Source organism: Lates calcarifer, linkage group LG6 (genome assembly GCF_001640805.2).
Source record: "Lates calcarifer isolate ASB-BC8 linkage group LG6, TLL_Latcal_v3, whole genome shotgun sequence".
Lineage (NCBI taxonomy): Eukaryota > Metazoa > Chordata > Actinopteri > Centropomidae > Lates > Lates calcarifer.
This window is the reverse complement of record NC_066838.1, coordinates 1,181,401-1,201,733: the sequence shown is the minus strand read 5'-3', so window position 1 is coordinate 1,201,733 and position 20,333 is coordinate 1,181,401. Positions and strand designations below refer to the sequence as shown.

Genomic DNA, 20,333 nt, shown 5'->3' with positions numbered 1-20,333 from the left:
AGTCAAGGGTATTGACAAATATAATGTGCCTAAAATAATAACACAACCATAGAGCAACCATAAAAACCTCACAGTGCTAGTGGAAAAAGTATGTGAACCCTTGAATTAATGACCTAGAATTAATGAATTTATGAACGTATTTGTTTATTTTCCCCCCAACTGAACTAAAGTAGTATCGACTGCAAATCAACCCCTCTGAACTAGCTGGGGGACCACTCAGAATGAACTAGCAACATGAAGCTTTATAAATCAAAATAGTCTTTAACATGGATCAATGAATAATCTGTTTGAACTGAGAAACATAGCATGTTACATCTTACATTTATATCTGAATACTGGTTGAAAGGCATGACATGACAGAATTTTAATGAATAGTGAGTGACAGTGGGGAGTGAAGTTGCTATGTTAAGTTGCTAAGTTTATGCTGTGAAGTATTGTTATGTAAACTCAGTACACTGTGTGCACTGATTTTCAAATGTCACCTCGACTATCTTTGCTGAATAATGTATTCAGAGTAAGATACCACTCTGTAGTCCAGTCCACATGCACTGTGGGTTAACCTTTATTTCAAGAGCAACTTAAAGACTAATCCATACACAGCCATCATGAACACTTAGACGATACAAAATAAATATTCACCATCACTTTGTTCTTCATCACCAAATAAATACCAAATATGTGCAGCTCAATATTCACAGTGTATTGCAATGTACTGAAAATAGTTTGTGGAAATAAAAAGGAAAATCATATAAACATAAGCACCCAAAAAAAAAAAAATATTTAGAAAATTATTAAAAACTTTCAGTTACAAAATATTTGCACTTAAAAAGATCCCTGTATTTAAATAAATAATAAGATATATAAAACAATTGTTGATATCTTAAAATATTTCCTCTTTGTTCAGCAATGCAGAGGAAATGTTTACCTTCTCTTGGTTACCGTTTAAAATCTTCTCAGGTAGCATTTAGAAATTAAAAAAAAACAAAAACTGAATAAATAGATAATGTATAATAAATAAGCCAACATAAAAATAATACAGCAGACATGAGTAAGGAAGTTATTAAACCAACATTTGCAAAGGACTTAAATAGTTACACAGCAATTGTAAGGGTGAATCTACAAACTAGTCCTGGAGGTGCAACATCACAATGCTCATATAGAATACTATCAACATTATTGTGTGGAAATGGGATATGTTCACTAACTAAGAGAACTCTAATAAGAACTCCACTCCTGATTTTGTTCTGCACTCTCTGTGCCTCTGTATACCTTGAGATGCCCTTGCTTACTGTAACAGTTTGCATCAAGTGTGCTGCCTCACACTTCACAACCACACCCTAATCTGTTCATACTCATATCATCATAAAGCAACATGCAAACAGGAAACAAATGCAAAGAACAGATGGCAAAGTTCCAAATGAGAAGAATTAAGTACATATAGTATCTAAAGGGTATGGAAAGAAAGAGTGGTGTTGTCACTGTGATGGCCTGCCCCCCCCCCGTCCCTTCCCTCTCCGGCCCATCACACCTCGATGCCCTTCACAGCCTGATTGATGGACTCGAGCAACGCCCGGTTCTCAGGGTTCTGGTAGCAGTCTTTATTGGTAAACATGTGGGTCAGGGTTTCCACGTAGCTGTCGAAGTTCTGCTCTGACAGTGGCTCCTGCTGAACATGCACAAGTTCACAAGGCATTTTTTTATAGAGTGAGAATAAGAGGATATCACTGTTACTACCTACAAAGTATTTTGGTATGAAAACCTGCAAGTATCATATATTATAAACACGTCTGGCATTTGGAACAAACAAACTGCTGGAAAATGGTGTGAAAATTCATTTTTAACTGATGGACCTCACATCCACCACATTCCCCCAACTCCTCTATTGCAATTAAAAAACACTGTGAAGCAGCTCATACCAGAATTTGAGGATGTTCTGCAACAATTACAGTTAAAGTAAGTGTCAAGTCTCTCTGGTTAAGATTGAGAAATTATTACAGCTATGATTTGAGACACTGCAGGGCTGTGAGTGTGGAACAGGAGGGGGCAGGAGGGAATTAGTCCCTTCTAGTTTATTCTCTGTTAAAAGAAACCAAAAACCATTGTGTAAACTCACCATGGTGGGCAGGCGGATGTTGGCCAGGCTGCGGATCAGGGCCTGACTCAGGCCTGATAGCTCCAGGAACAGAGCCTCGTTCCTTTCCTCAATCTGTTTATTCTCCTCCTCCATGCTCTTCAGGTTCTTCTCCATTGAGGAGATCTGAAGCACAGACAGACACAGAACAATCCTGAAGCTGATAAATTTCAAACTAACAGTGCCGCCATCACACGTCATATGACAGTGTCTCCTGCGTGTACGACAAATGACTTTCGTCCTCATCCTGACGGCAGCAGTGCGCTGAGCTGAGCAGCTGAGCTCACCTGAGTGTGCAGGTTCATCATATCGGTCTCCATCTCTGAGTTGGACTCATTCAGCTCGTTGATCTCTTTGTTGAGCTGCTTGATGTCTTCATCGTTGTCCAGAACTGAGGGGTTAGGATACAGACAAGACAACTGTCAATCCTACCTCCTCTGGCTATCTATGAGTCCAGTGACAACAAATTTACAGTTCCGCTAATACAAACATTTTACTTTCTCATGTGTTAGTAGTAACAGCAGTAGCAATAGTTTCAGAGAGGATAAAGCGTTGTCTCTTACCATCACTGGCTCTGAACTTTGCAGTAATATACTCGTCTCCAGGGAACTTGGCTCTCTTCTTGTTGGCCGATGCTCTTGGACAACCTGACAGACTGAGAGGAGCAGCTGATCAAGATCTTTTACATTCTAACAAGGCTGATGCATGTCTTTTATTCCATGTATCAGAAAACTGAGGAATCATTACGCATGGCTGGATTAACCAAGCAGAATGAGCTCTGGGCTCATCTGTGATTAAGTGCTGCCTTTTTCAAACTAATCTGGATTATGTGCAACATTGTTGCCTTACAATGTACTTGAGATGAAACAGTAAGCTGTGTTTGGGCTAACACTGCTCTCTGTGTGCTGACACTCTCAGATGTTCTGGATACCTGCGGTGTGTCAGGAAACTGCCGTTAGCGTGGCCAGAGCCGTCGCAGCCTGGCGTCGGGCAGGTCGGGCCTTCGGTCTTGAAGGCCTTCCAGGAGAAGGGAGTGCCATTAAGAAGTCCTTCTTTCTGCCGACGTGCTGCCAGAGGACAGCCATAGGCACTGCGGTGAGTGGCATACTTCCCACTGATGTGGCCCAGACTGTCACAGCCAGGAACTGGACACCTGGAGAAAGGCAGAAAACACTGGTTTCTCACTGTTGGAGAGCAGAGATCTAAAAGATCAGCACAAAAATCCAAATTTAGTCCTTCTAGGTTTAGCATTATGATAGAAAGCAGAGATGACAAAAATCCCACCAGGAATTTATTTCTTCTTCTAAAATTTAATGATGTATATTTATGCTCCTTTACTTATGTTCCCTGTAAATATACTTTTTTACTATAACTGTCCTTTAGCACCAATATACCAAGACAAATTCCTTGTATGTGCAAACTTACTTGGCAATAAAGTCTGATTCTGATTCTGATTCTGATTCTGATTCTGATTCTGATTCTGAATTCCCAGAATGTTTCAGAAAAGACAAATGTCAGAACATCAAATGTCTCTGGTGAGTGAAATGATTTATTACAAAATATAAGAGTTAATTAAATGGTTTAAATGTACTGTAAAAAAAAGTTCATTAAAAATAAGCTTATTTCACTCACTTACATTTCTTTTTTAAACCTCTACATTTTTCTTATTTCCTCAGTACAAATGTATCATTGATCTTATTTCCAAAATGAATACAGCTCTGTTTGTCCCACATACTGAAAGAAACTAAAGGAAGGTTCAGTGTATCACACAGTTTGTGTGATTATATAAACTTAGGTTTTCATCAAAATGAAAGCATTTTACATTTTTTAAAATTTTGGATTGAATCCAGAATTCTAGACCCACAAAAAGCAGCTTGACTCTGGTTGGAGCTGTCTGTAATGAGGCTGAGATGAAATGATTATTAACTAAAAATCAGTTCTCATCTCCAGAACATGAATGCACTCAGTATATTTGATGGCAACGTGTCTTTTTAGCTACTGTTGCTCACCTCAACAGCTCTGAGTCTTCCTTGTCATCCTTGGTGGGGGTTGATTTGACCCCGCTTTTCTTGGCTCTAGGGCATCCAGACAGACTGGCAGAGAGGGACAGAGAGGATGAATCACAGTGTCCACCAGTACAGAGTAACTGACGGTGCAGCAGGCAGAACAGGAGAGGAGCTCCTACCTTCTATGTGAAGCATAGTTTCCAGTGATGTGGCCTGATCCGTCACAACCTGGAGTCGGACACCTGAGACACACACACACACACACACATTTTTTTTTCACTCTACAGACTTGCAATACTTTCCATCCCACTTATAGTGAACACATTCAGATGCCACATCCAGAGAGATGTGTCTCTGCTGCTGCCATATTGCAGCAGGGTTCTGACCAGTTTAAATAGGAAGAAAATCCTAGTCCCTGGTGCAGCTCTAATGACAGAAACACCTAAAGCAAGCAAACAATAAGGAGTAACCTTTGACAGGTTAAAGGTTAAATATTTTCCTGTTTGGAGTGTGTTGAAATTTATAGACCATATTAACTAATCCTTCTTTTAAGTGACCAAAAAGTGACTATTCTGATGCAAACTGAAGATATAATATTAGACACATACAAAAATGAGCAAAATATGAAAAATACAGTATGTGTGAATATATAGTGAATACAAAAGCTAATTGTAGTCTGCCCACAATAACATCAAAACCTAATCATCTTTTAACTTCAGTGCTTGTTGTAATTCCATCTTTTTATTAATGAAGTCTTAAATTATTTCCATGGGAGAGAGAGAGAGAGAGAGAGAGAGAGAGAGAGAGAGAGAGAGAGAAAGAAAACTAAGAAAGCTAATTACATATTATTTTGCTATGAAAACCCACATTTTAAATTTAATCAAGTATCCTGTATCATAAATACATTTCTGGTATTTGAAACCAAAATGCTGGAAAATTGGTTGAAAATTGAGCGATATGACGATCTTAGTGTTTAAAGGAGAGCAGGGACAGAGCTGTGGCTGCAGACTGAGTGCTCAGTGAACATGTTGGAGGTGAGAGAGAGGAGAAAGCAGACATACTTTAGTTCAGCTGTGTGGGCAGCCATGAGGGTCCGAAGTGATTTATCAGCAAGAGGACAGCCTGACAGACTGGAAGATACATCGGAGAGAGAACGTCAGAAAACCAGAACGTGAACAGGATGTTTGAGTATGAGTGAAGGAAAAGAACCAGAACCTGAACTGGACCACAGAGCCAGGACAGGACTGGGCAGCACACACACAGGACAGGACTTATTTTAGTATCTGATCTCTACTGTTATAGTAGTGTAATAGTGGAAAAATAACCAAGGATGAACGTGTGTGTGTGTGTGTGTGTGTGTGTGTGTGTGTGTGGTGTCATCTCAGTCACCCAAACAGATTAATATTAGGTGTAAATGAAAAAATCCCCCGAGTGTCGGCTCTGAAAGGCCTCTTCAGTTCTAATGAGAGGTGGAATGGGCCATACACCAACCAAGAGGGTGTCTAATGTTCCCTCTCCAGGTACCTGAGTTAATGGTGTTTTGGAGCAACACTGAGGCAGAGAAGGTACTGATGTTACAGGAACCATCTCATTCGAACTGATGAAACCATTTAAATGATTGGCTTCCTTTCAGTAGATCATTTTACTCTGACCACTGTCATGTTCCTTATGTATTTTAAAAAGTTTCAACATAAGAGAACAGCTGCTCTGTCATTCCAGTTCTTAAACTGGCATGAATCTTGTACAGGGATCATTCATTTGACCATTCATTTGTATTATGAGATAAAACTAGAAATTTATATCTATACATTATATTAAAACATATCTCTGATATCTAACAGCCTCTGTACAGGCCATGTAAAGACAGACGCTTTTAGAAGCTTGAGCAGAAATCTGAGCTCCACCAGCTTTCCAACTTCCAACATATTGTACCTAACACAGCTGCACATTTTGTCTCCTTGTGGCTTGTTTGAGCAGAGAGATGTTTTAGTTTACAATCCACAAGTTACTCTGCGCATATTTTGAACATATGGGGTATGAGGGAAAAATTTACTAGGTATTAGTGCAGGTGAAGAGATACAGGAAACAAGGAGGTAAAAATATTTAGTTTAGGCGGGACCTAAAACTAAATGACACTGTACTTCTTTTTTCAATTATCCAGTACATACTGAATAATTTACAAACTATATAAGCAGATTTAGCCTGTATGTTCATAGCAGGCACTCCACATTATTATTTACACTGCAATGTCCCAAAGTCATTTCTTGCTAATAATTTCTAAAAAAAGAGATAATAGTACTTGTTATCCAGTGATAATACGACTATAATTGTTACATAGGTACTCAGTCATTTAAAATTTGTGAAATTTATTTGAAACACGATGTTGTTGCCCTTTATTTCCTGACTTTAAAAGATGTGCATACCCTGTATACACAAACTAATCACACAGTAACCTGTCATGTAAAGCGCTACAGAAAACTGACTTAGTAACTACCCTTACATAACTACCATACCTACACTCAGTAGAAAGAGGGCATAAGGAATGACAAGTAGTGGACAGAAATGTGATGTGGCAGTACTCTAATTGGAAAAATGCTGTCAAATTTACCACTGACTCTTTCTTTTATAAAATGACTCCGGTCAGATTGAGGAGCAGAGGTCAAAATGAAATCATACTTTAACCTCATCAAATCACATCTTAGTGCGACGCTAATAAAGCAAAAATACTTAGCTCATCATCTCCACGTCTTACCTTCGATGTGATGCGTAGTTGCCAGTAATGTGTCCACTGCCATCACAGCCTGGGGTGGGACATCTAGGGCCAAGAGACACGCTCACAGATCAGTCTCTTGCTTTTGGAGATGGTGCTTACACTGACATGCCAAAAACATTCTACAGTATCATTTCTCCTTCTTTAAAAATGTAGGCTTTTAATGTCGAGTTTCACTTCCAGTTCCAGTGTATCAGTGTGGAAACTAACTAGAAACTAGTGCTGTGTCAGGTCATATGAAATGGATGGTAGAGATCACCTTCCAACTTAAGTTGGTTGTATGACTGCAGAGTTGGTGTGTGATGGTTAAAACTACTATACATCCAGCATATTGCACTGTATGGTTGGTTTAATCACCAAGGACAATGGACTTTGCCAAACATGTCCATATGTAATACAACATATATGAATAAGCTTCCCAGTTGTAACTGTCACTGATGTGAATGCTATAGGTCAAATTCTGGTATTTATAGTAATTGTCACATGACATGAGCATGTTTGCTTAATTGTTTGATTGACTGACTGACTGACTGACTGACTGACTGACTGACAGGTGTCTCACAGTCATCTTGTACCACCTGAGTTCTAACCTAGGCCTCAGGACCTCTGACCAAATCTGACTGAGTGATGTTTTTATATCAACGTTTCAGACGTCTCACTTAAAAAGTCTTTTATGGTGGTCAGGTTATACAAGCTACAATGAAATGAAAAGTGGAACAGTGGTCCCTCAGTATAATAGTTTTGAATGGAGGTATGGTAAAAGCTGTGACTTACACAAGAACCTCTTTTTTGCTGTCTTTGGGCTGAAACTTGACCTTGAAGCTGCTGGTGGTGACCTCTCCAGGGTACTTCCTGTCCTCCAGGTTCTCCTGGTCCTCTTCCTCACCATCAGATGAGGTATATGAGGGAGCCGTGTACTCCACCTGCAGGAAAGTAGAAACATAGGTAACCCACACAAAAAAAGTAAACAACACTATGTATACCATTCACTGCCATGCAGAGGACGTATACAGTACCTCTTCATGGTCCTCCTCTTTGACTCCACTTGGTTTGGTAAAGTCCAGCGGCCCCTCCCACTCTGGCTGAGCGTGGCCCTGAGACAAGGTGGTTCCAACGTGTTGAGAGGATGAAGACGAGGAGGATGAAGGCTCTGGAGACTGCATGCCTTCCCTCTTGGTCTTCTTCATGCTGAGGTCCAAAGTGCCGTTTTCATCCACTTCAATATCCGACTCCTGCAGAGTTCAGACACGGAGAACATGAGAACGCTGTGCATTGTCTGCTGCTGACCTAGTCTAAAGAAGTCACAAGAATGTGGCTGAATGAAAGCCAGTGTACCTTGGCACAGGGCTCCCTGGGCTTGGTGCTGAGAGTCTCCGGTCTCTCCCAGCAGCGAGTGGACAGGTTGAGGATGGCTGTTGCTGCCATGTGGGCTGCCTCTGCATCTTGGCTATAGTCATAACCACTGGAGGATGAGGCGCTCTTAGAAAATCCTCCAGACACACTGTGACTGGGGGAGGAGGCCTTAGGGAATGATTTAGCTGTGTGGGAACAGAGCAGAGTGAATTTACTGGAACAAGAACAAGAGAGCAAACGACTGTATATGTGCAATATTATAGCTAAATGTGGTTAACATAGCTGCTAGTGGTAGTTACAGTAAGCCTGCTATATGTACATATGAATGAATACAGCATGAATGTATTGTGGACTTACTAAAATATATTGAGTTCAGTGTTGTTTAAAAGTATATCCACAAATTTGAAACAAACCTGTACAACTTAGAACTTAGAACACCCACAGCCTGAAAATCCAATCAATCTTCTTCACTCTTTAATGTTGTCTTTTATGGTGTATGTTTAAGGTGTCTGTCTAGGATGCCGTATATGGTCTCTTTGTTACACATTGTTGTTAGACATTGCTTCATCATGGGAATTGTGAAAGCTGTGTTAAAACAATCAACAGTTGTGTTATCCTTCTCTCAAAATGTCAACAGATGTTTACATTTATATTTAGTAGGACCTAATTTATGTACATAAGTGATTCATTCAAATATGAATTTGAATTAAGCCTGAGACCAGAGCATGAAAAAATCAGTTCATAGATTCATCCTGCCTCTGAATAGATTAATGTCAAAAGTCCATTTTCCAACTGTTAATTGTAAAAGGAACACTAACGCAGGGGTCAACAACCTGGAAACAAACATGGCTCTAAAGCCACAGTCCCAAATCCAGTAAAGTTGTTATTGGCTGTGTCTGTCTCTACCAGGCTTCTGTGCTATGTTACACACTTTGGAACCAAGATACAACGTCCCACTCAAAGACATTTACTAAACTGCGATCCGACACTCTGTAACGAGACAAATCAAGTCATGGATTCAGTGAAGAAAGCATTTTAATGTTATTGTGGATCATTACAAGTACTCTGCTTTGAAAGTACCAAGTAGTCACACAGTGAGAATAAAAGATGCATCAAGATGCATAGATAATCGCAGCCCTCTGAACTGTGATCGAACAGAATCATGAGATGCCTAGAGGTTCTAATTGTCATGTAACATCATCTGCATTTGGCCAGCTATTGAAGAGTCAGGCAAAATACAAATGACAAAACTGTCCGACACAGGTCATGTAAATCACAGACAGCTCTGACTTTGACTGGTGAACTGTTAAATTCAGTGTGATTCAAAGTGAACCCTATTATTGAGTGTTTGAAGTGTTTGAAGTGTGTTGGTCTTACATTTGAAGGCTTTGGGTGATGTTTCAGTGGTGCTGGGTGTCTTTGGAATGAGCATACGCTTTCCAAACACCTGGACATCAAAGCTTGCATAGTCAAAAGACACCTTGGAGTATTTTTCCAGCTCCTTGGCCAGGTTAGCTCGAGGCGTGGTGGTCACTGTGTTGGGCCGGTAGCTGCCATACTGAGGGATCTCCAGCTGTTTCACAAAACACATGGGCCTAGGGGAAAAGTCAGTATTTAAGTTTTCTTCCTGCAGTGACACAGACATAGCTGTATGTATCTACAGACTAAAGCTTGCATGTCTCACCTGAGCACTCTGTCAGAGTTGGAGGAGGGTTCACTGGCTGAAGCCTGTAAATGAACCTGCTTGTCCTGGTTCTTGTTCAGTTTAGCTGCAGCTGCAATGGGGCAGCCGGACAGACTGACAGCAGAGACATATCCAAATGTTAACATTTAATGGAATTAAACTTAAATTATGGATAAGCCTTCTAAAGACAGTAAGTATGTGTTAGTAGTATTAGATGAGATTGGTTATTATTTTGTGCAATATTGTTATTTTTGATCATGTCCATGCCAATTATCAGAATGTAACTCAAAATGCCTACAAGTCTATGCTGAGTATTATAAAAACTGAAATGTTTCCAAACCATAGACTATATACAAACATTGATGTTTATGACATTGTCGATAGATTTCTGAAATCTGAAAAATCTTCAGAATGATCTTAAAACTCTTAAATCTTAAACATTTTTACAGGTCCATAATTCTGTATGATGTCACAGAAACATCTCATCATCATGTATGTTGTAGATTTACACTGTGTTATACTCTGTGTGTGTGTGTGTGTGTGTGTCCTTGGGTGTTTTATTAACCTGCGGTGTGTGTTGCGGTTACTGTTGACATGACCTTGGCCTGTGCAGCCAGGAGTTGGACACTTCAAGACGTTCTCATGCATGGCCAGGACTACAGACACACAGCAGACAGAAACTCAGGTCAGTCTGTTTAGTTTGCTGTAGATGGTCTCACAGCACCAGCAGCATAAGAGTAGAAAAAGCGCTAATGGCGATAGAAGTAGTAGTATTAGTATTTTTTTTATTCTATAACAGAAGGAAGTAGTAGTGGTAGTACTAGCAATAATAACTCTGGTAGTAGTAGTAGTACTAACAAAATATCACCAGACCTTTACTTTCAAAGCCCCCAAGCAGATAAATATCTAAATAAAAATGGTCTGTATGGTAATATAGAGTGAGAGTTAGGTTTTAGCTGAGACAGTGACACAACATGCATCAGGAGTGTCCGGTTTGTCTGTAATGTTATGAAAGATAATGTGTACTCACTCTCCGGAGGGATTCGGTCTTTGTGAGGACATCCAGATAGACTGCGATGGTGAGGGTACAGCCCAGTCACATGACCTGTCCCATCACATCCTGGGGTGGGACACTTCACCTCCTTCTTCTCTGTATGGAGGATGGTGTGATTTAGATGGCAGGAATAATGAATTCAAAGCACATCGGTAATTAGTACATGGAGTGAATAATAAAACACCACACAACAAAAACAGAATCCTCTGAACTAAAAAGGTGCTGGTGAGTATTGGTAGTACTGATACTTTAGGTATCAAATCAGCAATCAATAAAACCAGTAGTCAGCATGTATGTAGAATGGCGGAATTTGGGGATTTTAGTCTACATTCATAGTTTAGACATTTCCTAGGGTTATTCATTTTATAGAGTTTTTCAATTTGAACTACTTTAATAAACAAAGGATTCTTGATTTCCCAACCAAAATGTCACTGGAGAGTGGGGAAAGTGGGGATGGGAAAATGTATTGAAATTTGAAACATCACAATACAAAAATATCATGAAATGTATTTCCTGGCCTCATGATAGCTCATTATTATTTTTTCTATTAAGAACAGAAGTCAATGGCCAGCTGTAGTCAACCATACAGGTTTTCTTCACCTATTCCATAATTTGTACTGCAGAGGGTGCAGTCAACTTTATTATACCAAACAGTCTACTGGGACCAATAAGACAGCAGCAGCAGGAAGCAATACTTGTTGGCTACTACAGCCACAGAAACTGGTCCACTTGCATTATCTGTAAGTAGTGCAGGATGATAATGTCCTAGATTACAGCTAACACGACCAACATGATCATCATCATCACCACCACCTCCACTGCTACCACAAAAGGAAAGGGACAGATAGAAAAAACTGCCACAGGACCAAACAACCTGCAGAAACTGTTTCTCTGAAAATATGGACATATATGGACACTGCTGGTTGGACATTGACAGTGTGGGCAGATTATTCAAGTGTTAAGGCCAGTTTGTGTCCAGAGTTGTATGTTTTGTGCTGGCCTGTGTGTCTGTCATTGTTGGGATTTATGTATTTAAAGGTTCATCAAAAGATAAGCATTGCTAATTAGCTAAAGCAATAAATGCTGTAGTGTGTGGCATTGGTTCAAGCTATATACTTGTCCCTATACAATTAAACATGAACTAAAAACTCATTGTCCCATCCCTACCGTTCAGTGAAAAACAACAAATTGGACTTTAGAAAAATAAATGTTTACGCACTGACACCAACTGAACCCATACAGAGAGGGGCATGTTCCCATATATTTACAGATGCTATCACTGAACAGTATCAGTCTGAGGACTGGGGACTAAAATCCTGGCTATGGCCCTGGCTGTTAAATGGTCTTATTGGTGTTAGGAGTTGAATCAAAATAGAATTAGCTAATATATGCTAAATGAACTGATCTTGATGATGATGCTTTAAGCTAATATAACATATGACATTTACCAAACAGAGAACTTTGGAATGGCATTCTTAATAGGACCATATCCACACTACATTTGTATAACTGACACCACCACTCTCTGAGCTGCTGTTGTGTTTGGTCATAGTAACAGTAAGTCTACCTTTGCTGTAGTGAGCAGCACGGCGGGCTACAGCAGCAGGCTCAGAGCTCTGGCTGGAGGTGCTGTATGGTTGGTATTCTGGGGAGCTCCGGGCCTCCTGGCCCCCCTTCACCTCTTCTGCCTTCAGGGCGATGGCCTGCTCCAACAGCCCCAGGTTCCCTCGAGTCATATCCCAGTTCTCTGAGTCATCTGTGATTCCTGAGCCTTCTGAGACACGGTCCTGCTCCTCTCCTTCCTCCTCCTCCTCCTCCTCCTCATCTTCCTCCTCCTCCCCTTCCTCCTCATCCTCGTCTTCATCCTCCTCAGAGTGGACTTCTATGACCACTGTAGTTGGAGAGGCTTTGCTCGAGTCTTGGTCCTCCTCTTCCTCCTCCACCACCTCGCCTGCTTCCTTCCCCTGCCTTTCATCCTCCTCTTCCTCTCTCTCCTCCTCCTGCTCTACATCCTCCTCCTCTTCCTCAGTCATGGGGCTGCTGACCTTTTCTTCCCTGAGTGACACCTCGGCTTCAGATCCCTGAGTGCGTGGACTCAAAGTGTAAGGAGTGTCAACCTCTTGGTGGACCTCCCTCTCTTCTCCCTCGTCTTCTTCCTCTCCCTCTCCCTCTCCTTCCTCCTCCTCCTCCTCCTCCTCCTCTTCCTCCTCCTCCTCGTGTTCCGCCCTCTTACTCTGCTCCACTGCTGATTCTTTGGCCTGATGGTTGTAATCGCCACTGGAGTACTGGTGATCAGAGTTTTCCTGGCTTATCATCTTTCTCTCTACCTCCCTCTCCTTCACTATATTTTCTTGCCTTTCATGCTGCTCTTCCTCTTCCTTTTCTTCTTCTCCTGCTTCCTCTTCCTCCTCTTGTTTTGCCTGTTTAATCTCAGTAACCCCCATTTCTTCTTCACAATGCTCTGATGGCTGGTCCTTTGTCACCAGCTGACCCCCCTCCTTCTCCTGTGTCTCTGTTTCCTCCTGTTGATGATCATCAGTGAGTGTTACTGGCTTCACTTCCTCACTAGTTTTCTCACGTTCAGGTTTGCTCCCAGTATCTGAGGTGACGCTTTCATTCTTGTCATCTTCAGCTGGAGGACAAACTGCTGTTTCTGTGTCCTCTGTTGTCACCAGTGAACCGTCTGCTGTGGATTCAAAGTATAAATGAATGTCGTCGTCACTATGTGGAAACTTGCAACTCAAGACATGCATTGTCACTGACTGTATAGATGACCTTATCTAATTTATTTAGCATTAATGGCCTGAAGTCTGCGAGTGAGCTCAGGCAGACTGGACTCTGCTGCTACAGTCACAGGGTGTCATCAGCCATCAGTCCTTTTCTATATATATATATATATATATATATATATGAACCTTCAGCTGGTCTTAGAATCCTGTTGTTTGCTGAGACAACCCCCCCCAAACACCCACACACACACACACAACAAAAAACAGCTGCTTCTCTAATGGATTTTTTTTTTACAGTTTCAACATAATGAATAATTTGATTGTTTTAATTCTTAGAACACATAACAGTCATTTAAGTGAAATAATGTGAAGTCTCCACATTGTACTGTAATGGTGACTTTTCCCGCTTGGTTTGACTCACTTGACTCTGGCCTGTTTTTTGTTTTGTTTTTTCTCTTCTCTTTGAGCTCTTCATCTTCCTCCTCTTCCTCCTCTTTCTGCTCCTCCTCCTCCTCTGCTGCATCACTGTCTGCAGTGAAGCCGTCATCTGCTGCCTGTTTGGCAGGTTGGTTCCTCCTCTTGGGAGCAGACTGGTTCTCCTCGGCCTCGGCCTCCTCTAGCTTCCTTTTCTTCACTATCGGGCATCCCAGTACGCTGAGAGCAGGATGGGCAGGTAAGTGAATATCCAACATTCTAACATAAAACATTACAACTGATGATCTGTTGTTGTTGCAGCCTTTAGATGTAGTAAGCCTGGCTCTATATAGAGTGGCAAGACAAAATTTTCTATATTAATTGGTCATAAAATGTGATCTGATCTTCACGAGTGCTGGTGAAAAAAGCCAGTGAACCCTGGCTGAACCTCATTTGGCAGCAGTAATCTCAAACAATCTCAGACCATTGTCCTACTGATTCATCCAGTTTCTACTGAGTCAGCTGATGGACAGCCACCTTGACATTATCCTGTAAGATTAACTTAATGAACTAAATTAATTTTGATGGTGAGCTGTCCAGGCCCAGAGGCAGCAAAGCCTAAACCATGATGCTCTCTCCTCCGTTCTTCACCTTGGGGATGATGTTTTCATGTGGGTATACAGTGACCTTTTTACCCCAGTTGTAGAGCTGCATGTTCTTCCCAGACAATTCAGCCTTAGTTTGATCAGCTCACAAAACATTTTCCCAGTAGCGTTGTGGAGTGTCAAGCTACTTGATTATTGGCAAGATATTTTCATGTCTTGATATACCATCAGTATACCACTTACCCAAAAATATGTGGACATGTCTGTCTACAGACTACAGTGTACTGTTTTTTGTGATTTGGTCTAAGCCCCTTAGTTCAGTGAAGTCTTATATCTCTATTAGCCAAAATCAAAAATGCTCGCAAGCCTTGAAGGGCTTTACAGTGTGTACAACATACAACACTATCTTTAGGGAAAACCTATTGCCCCACCATACAATGACATTTGTTATAGTTTCACAGACTTTGTAGCAGCCATAAAATTCTATCATATGTTTTGAGGTGACATAGCACGAAGCTTTTGCTGTATGCAGATAGTTTGATGAGATACAGTACGAATCCTACCTTCTGTGTCGTGAGTATCTTCCACTGACGTGGCCTTTGCCATCACATCCAGGGGTGGGACAGCTGCTACTGGCACACAGCACAGACAAATATACACTTCATATACATAAGACATGCTTTATACGTGCTGACAGGTTTTCTGTTGAGCCATAAGATTACTTACCTCAACTCCTGCTTCATGTCCTGTCCCACAAGTTCTGATGACACTAAAAATGAAGCAGCAGAAAAATAATTAGATCCAAAAATAAAAGTCATATGAGAGTTATAAGTGTAAAAAGGTCAGAGTAAGGTAAGGTAACAATAAAGTAAGGAAAAAATATGTAAGCCTTTACGTATTTGTCTATACTCACCACGGATGCCTTTGGAACGGGTGCGTGTTCGTGTCTCTGTAATGTCTTGGCTCATCTGCATATTAGAGCAAAATTCATAAGTGAAGAGGTGCAGCACCAGTGATATATAGATATACAGATATACAGATATATAGATAGATAGATAGATAGATAGATAGATAGATAGATAGATAGATAGATAGATAGATAGATGGATAGATAGATAGATAGATATACAGATAGATAGATAGATAGATAGATAGATAGATAGATATACAGATAGATAGATAGATAGATAGATAGATAGATAGATAGATAGATAGATAGATAGATAGAGTACTTTGATGCTGAGGCTTGTCCTCTCTGGTTGATTGGCTCTCCACTGCTGGCTCAGTATCTGACCTTTGAACTCATTTTCTGTTGGATGAAACACACACAAAAAACACGCATGGAAATTGTAATTGAAGGAAACCATTTTTTTTTTTTACAGTGATTATTAAAATATGATAATCTAGACTAGATGATATCTAGTCTGAGAAAATAACCCTGATCATGTCATAGTGGCCTCATAGCAAGAAGGGTCTGGGTTTGAGCTTTTCTGTGTGGAGTCTGCATGTTCTCTCTGTGCCTGTGTGGGTTTCTCTCCAGGTACCTCAGCTTCCTCCCACTGTCCAAACACATGCAGGTTAACTGCTGACTCTAAATTGCCCGTAGATGAGAATGTGAGTGTGAATGGTTGTTTGTCTATATGTGTCAAACAGTAAATTAGATTTTTGATAAATACACTACAAATAACAAGGCTGTAGAGAATAGTGCACTATTTGAGACTTACATACTAGGAAGACTAAAATTATACATCTCCAGTAAAATATTGTAATCTAAAGTGGGCTGGTCTGAGTCCCAGTCCGGCCCTGTCATCAGGGCATGGACTTACAAACCATGTAACATGACAGAAAGCCTGCATTACAGTTGAAGGACTGCTACGAAGGATTAACTAACAGAATATAACTGACATTTAGTGCAGAAGGTGTTTTCCTGTTTAATCTAAATCTAATTGGGAATTTAAGACCATAATAAAACATATAATTAAATATTATATAAAGAAAACATGAACAATAATATATTTACTTACCTATATTACCTAACAGAATTTCAACGCTAAAACATACATAACTTAGAAAAACATATAATATATTCCTATGCTCTTGGAGGTATACTGACAGACTGACAGCGGTGCCCACGACAGTTTGGGAATCTCCGAACAGGGTCACAGGCCAGAAAAGGTTTAAAGTGACTGTATACCTGCTGGGAGGCCATGGCATCAACAACACTCAGCATGTCATCGGTCTGAATGTGTACTGACTGTGAATACATTTCACCAGGCACAGCGACACAATTTCCAAACAAAACGCGAGTATAAGTACACAGTGACAGGCTTCTTGGTCACAGCAGGGATGTAGGCCGGGTTTCTAACAAGGACGAGGCCTTTCTCCTCGCCTAACCTGGCACACTGACAAAACAGAAAACCTAAAATAGCCACAGTAAACACCGTTCAGCGGTTTAGACTTTTCACAAAATTGACTGTATCGACACCGGGCCGCCATTGTAGGGGCCGGAAAAAACGAGCCACAATAATAATCGGGTTAAAAGCCTGGCCGAGCTTACATTATTCTCCACGAAAGGAAAACGGCTAGCGAGCATGCTGACATCCTCGATGGGCTAGCTTACATATCGCTTCATCACGTCCTCCCTGCTCGGTGTGAAATTCACCGTACGGCCTGCAGCCAGGGCCTAAGAAAATACCGACATGTAAGAGCGCTTTATGCTCTTTGTCAGAGAGACATAAAGCCTTACCTTAGGCTCAGACTACTGCCCTCCCCTCCCCCTCCGCTCCGACATCTCCGGGCTGGTAGACAGACGTTCACTACAACACACTACGGTGACTATAACCACAATACACCATCAGATTACAGCAGAAGGGACTGAATCAATGTGACAGCAGCGTCAGACTGAGTCCAGCACCCCCTGAGCTGTTCAGCACCCCGGACAGGGCCAGACGAATCTTCAGCACCATGGACAGCCCCGTTGCACTGCCTCCTGCAGGAGCACAGGAGTGCTGCAGCCGGCCGCGGCTCATGGAAGGGCCGCCCTGCCGGGGCCGGACTACCGTTCGGCCCGGTCCATGGACTGCTGGAGGCGGTGTCTATATTTGACAAGGAGGCCTAGCAGCTGGAGGACGGGGTATGAAGGAGGACGTAACCCAATACTCCTGAATACAACACTCAGGAACTTAAACCCAGTTTAGTAGACTGTGGTTGCACAAGTAGTGAAAGTAAACTGTCTACGCACCCATCAGTGCATCCATGGAAATGGAAAGCCCCTCAAAGAACTCCTCACTCCACAATCCACAACAAGACACCTCCGTTCCACAAGTACTCACCGTCCCTGCCCCCCCAGAACCGAACTTCACACAATAGGGGATCGAGCCTTCACAGTATCCGCTCCACGGCTCTGGAACGCCCTGTCTGAGCAACGGAGGGCCCCACAGACTGTGGACTTTTTTGTTCAGGAAAGCATATTAATAGAATGCTACTTTTAATTTAAGCTTTTATGCCCATTTTCTTTCTGTTTTTAATCTATTGTCTGTTGTGTAGCTGTAGTGTCTGAAAGTTCATATATGTTTTTATCCTCCGGGAAAGTCCAAAGCTTCACATAATTTCTATTTGTAGGGGTCATGTTTAAGTTAATGGTTTTGAACATAAAGATGTAAGTGTTAGGGAGAGGGGCTTTTTCTCCCCTCCTCTTTGTTTTTTGGAATAAGAGGTCATTGAATGAGGTCAGGATTTTTCGCTATATTATAAAACATGTAAACAAGTACCCTAAACATCAGTAACTCTAAACATCAGTAGAGCTGTTAGGGAGAGAGATCCATATTAGCTGAGATCCTCTCACAGGCTACTGCAGTGCTTGTTTTGATGCTGAACTTCTTTGTAATAAACTTTTATATACAAGAAAGACAGTGTCAGCGGAGATCATCTTCACATCATCACCATCAAATATACCACATAGCACTTTGAGATTTGCCTTCAAATGTAAAGTGCTTTATAAATAAAACAAATTATTGTTATTATTATTATTATTATTATTATATAAGTAGTAAAAGCGGGAATAGGCTACTTTTACTACTGGTAGAAATAGTAGCAATAGTATTTCACATTACTATACCAGCTGGTAACCAATTGAACCAAGTGGTTCTGTATATACTATTAGTCATCTTCAGCCATTCATTTTTGGAACTACAATACAGTGAGTCTACAGCCAAAATACATAAATGTGTGAATTAGTTTTCCCTGCATCTCATCTCTGCCTGATACTGAAAGACAATTTGCAACAATGATGCAAAACATCATTTGTGTGCAGTTATCTTCATTGCTTATATACAAAAACATCTTTGGCAGAGACTGTGTCTGCACACTGACCACCAAAATTAAATAAATCAGAAATGAAGGTAACTCATAAAAACCTAATGTAAAGTAATACAACTACTGTAACAGACCCAAAAACAGAATAATTAAATGTGCACTATTAAATATTTGATCACTATTATCTAAATCTTCGTTAGTTACGATGACTAATTATCACATCTATTTATTCTGTTTTACTGAAACCTGGTTGCAGCAAAAAGAATATGCTGGTCTAAATGGATCAACACACCATACTCATATTAAATCTCACTTGAAAGCCACTTGAAAGCCTTACTCTTAGTCATTAACTGCCCAAGCTGAACAACGTATCTATCACCCACCTGCCCCTTACTCATAAATCTATCTGGATTCTTCTTAGTTCTCAGTACATTGGTCTAATAGTTAGTAGGATAGACTGAATCCTTCTATTATTCATCACTAATAGAAGAAAATAAGAACAACCCCAGGTTTATTTTCAGCAGTGTAGCCAGGCTGACAGTCTGTTATGCCATGTATTCCTGAGAGTTAATCTCAGTAGTAATGAGTAATAGAGAAACAAATCATAACCTCCTTCCCACAACTGGCACTTATGTATTGTCCTGTACAGTAGGCTTAGAATCAACTGTAATGGCTGATTTATATTTAGATTGCTTTTCTCAAAATTGCTTGAGTAGAACCTATTCCATCCAGGCTGTCCAAGGTTGTTTTACCTTTAATTAACACTTCCATATTAGATTATAGTAAAGCTTTCTCTCAATCCAGATGTTTTAGCCAATGTCAAACCTCTCCTTCATTTGAAAAAGCTTTTGTTTGAAGATTTAGATCAGGATTTAGAAAGGTTAGAGAAGTAGATTAAGATTGTCTCATTGTGGCCCAACACTTTACCAAGGCACACGTCTAAATCCATAGACTTTGCTTGTGCTGCTAGATCTTAGTACTTTATTTGACACCACTGATCACAGTATTTTATCACAGAGACTGGAACATTTCATTGGGATTAAAGGATCCTGGTTTAAGTCATATTTGTCTGATAAATTCCAGTTTGTTCATTTTAACAGTGAGTCTTCCATACACACAAAAATAATCATGGAGTTACACAGGGCTCTGTGTTAGGACTAATTCTTTCCACCCAATATATGCTTCCTTTGGGCAATATCATCAGGAAGCCCCGTATATAAACGGGTGGCAAATTATAGGAAAACCATCATGTCGTGTCTTAATAAGGCGTTGG

General features: G+C 40.7%; 1 protein-coding gene across 5 annotated transcripts; it reads right to left on the bottom strand.

The window, feature by feature from the left end:
* Positions 1 to 268: 268 nt before the first annotated feature.
* On the bottom strand, positions 269 to 18,145 carry LOC108900496 (myelin transcription factor 1). 5 transcript variants are annotated; one of them, XM_051071010.1, is made up of 23 exons: positions 17,493 to 18,145; positions 15,979 to 16,055; positions 15,660 to 15,714; positions 15,473 to 15,515; positions 15,310 to 15,378; positions 14,149 to 14,381; positions 12,566 to 13,684; positions 10,975 to 11,094; positions 10,510 to 10,600; positions 9,945 to 10,058; positions 9,638 to 9,855; positions 8,243 to 8,445; positions 7,924 to 8,139; positions 7,682 to 7,830; positions 6,890 to 6,952; positions 5,199 to 5,267; positions 4,317 to 4,379; positions 4,141 to 4,224; positions 3,063 to 3,284; positions 2,695 to 2,786; positions 2,419 to 2,522; positions 2,114 to 2,257; positions 269 to 1,663 (listed from the first exon to the last, which is right to left on the bottom strand). In XM_051071010.1, exons 3-23 carry the CDS (start codon positions 15,712 to 15,714, stop codon positions 1,523 to 1,525), a joined length of 3,612 nt encoding a protein of 1,203 aa, XP_050926967.1. In that variant the 5' UTR covers positions 15,979 to 16,055; positions 17,493 to 18,145; the 3' UTR covers positions 269 to 1,522. The 5 variants fall into 5 exon arrangements, with proteins under 5 accessions (XP_050926967.1, XP_050926968.1, XP_018557092.1 ...); XM_051071011.1 differs by having other exon boundaries at positions 269 to 1,666; positions 12,566 to 13,681; XM_018701576.2 differs by having other exon boundaries at positions 269 to 1,666; positions 17,493 to 18,144.
* Between the last annotated feature and the right edge of the window lie 2,188 nt (positions 18,146 to 20,333).

What these genes read in the sequence shown, in the direction of transcription:
- LOC108900496 (XM_018701576.2), bottom strand. Translation starts at nt 15,714, where the DNA reads ATGAGCCAAGACATTACAGAGACACGAACACGCACCCGTTCCAAAGGC. An exon ending in AAAGTTCAGAGCCAGTGATG is followed by an intron (nt 2,523 to 2,694) that starts GTAAGAGACAAC and finishes CTAACCCCTCAG; the next exon opens with TTCTGGACAACGATGAAGAC. An exon ending in ACATCCGCCTGCCCACCATG is followed by an intron (nt 1,667 to 2,113) that starts GTGAGTTTACAC and finishes GTGCATGTTCAG; the next exon opens with CAGGAGCCACTGTCAGAGCA.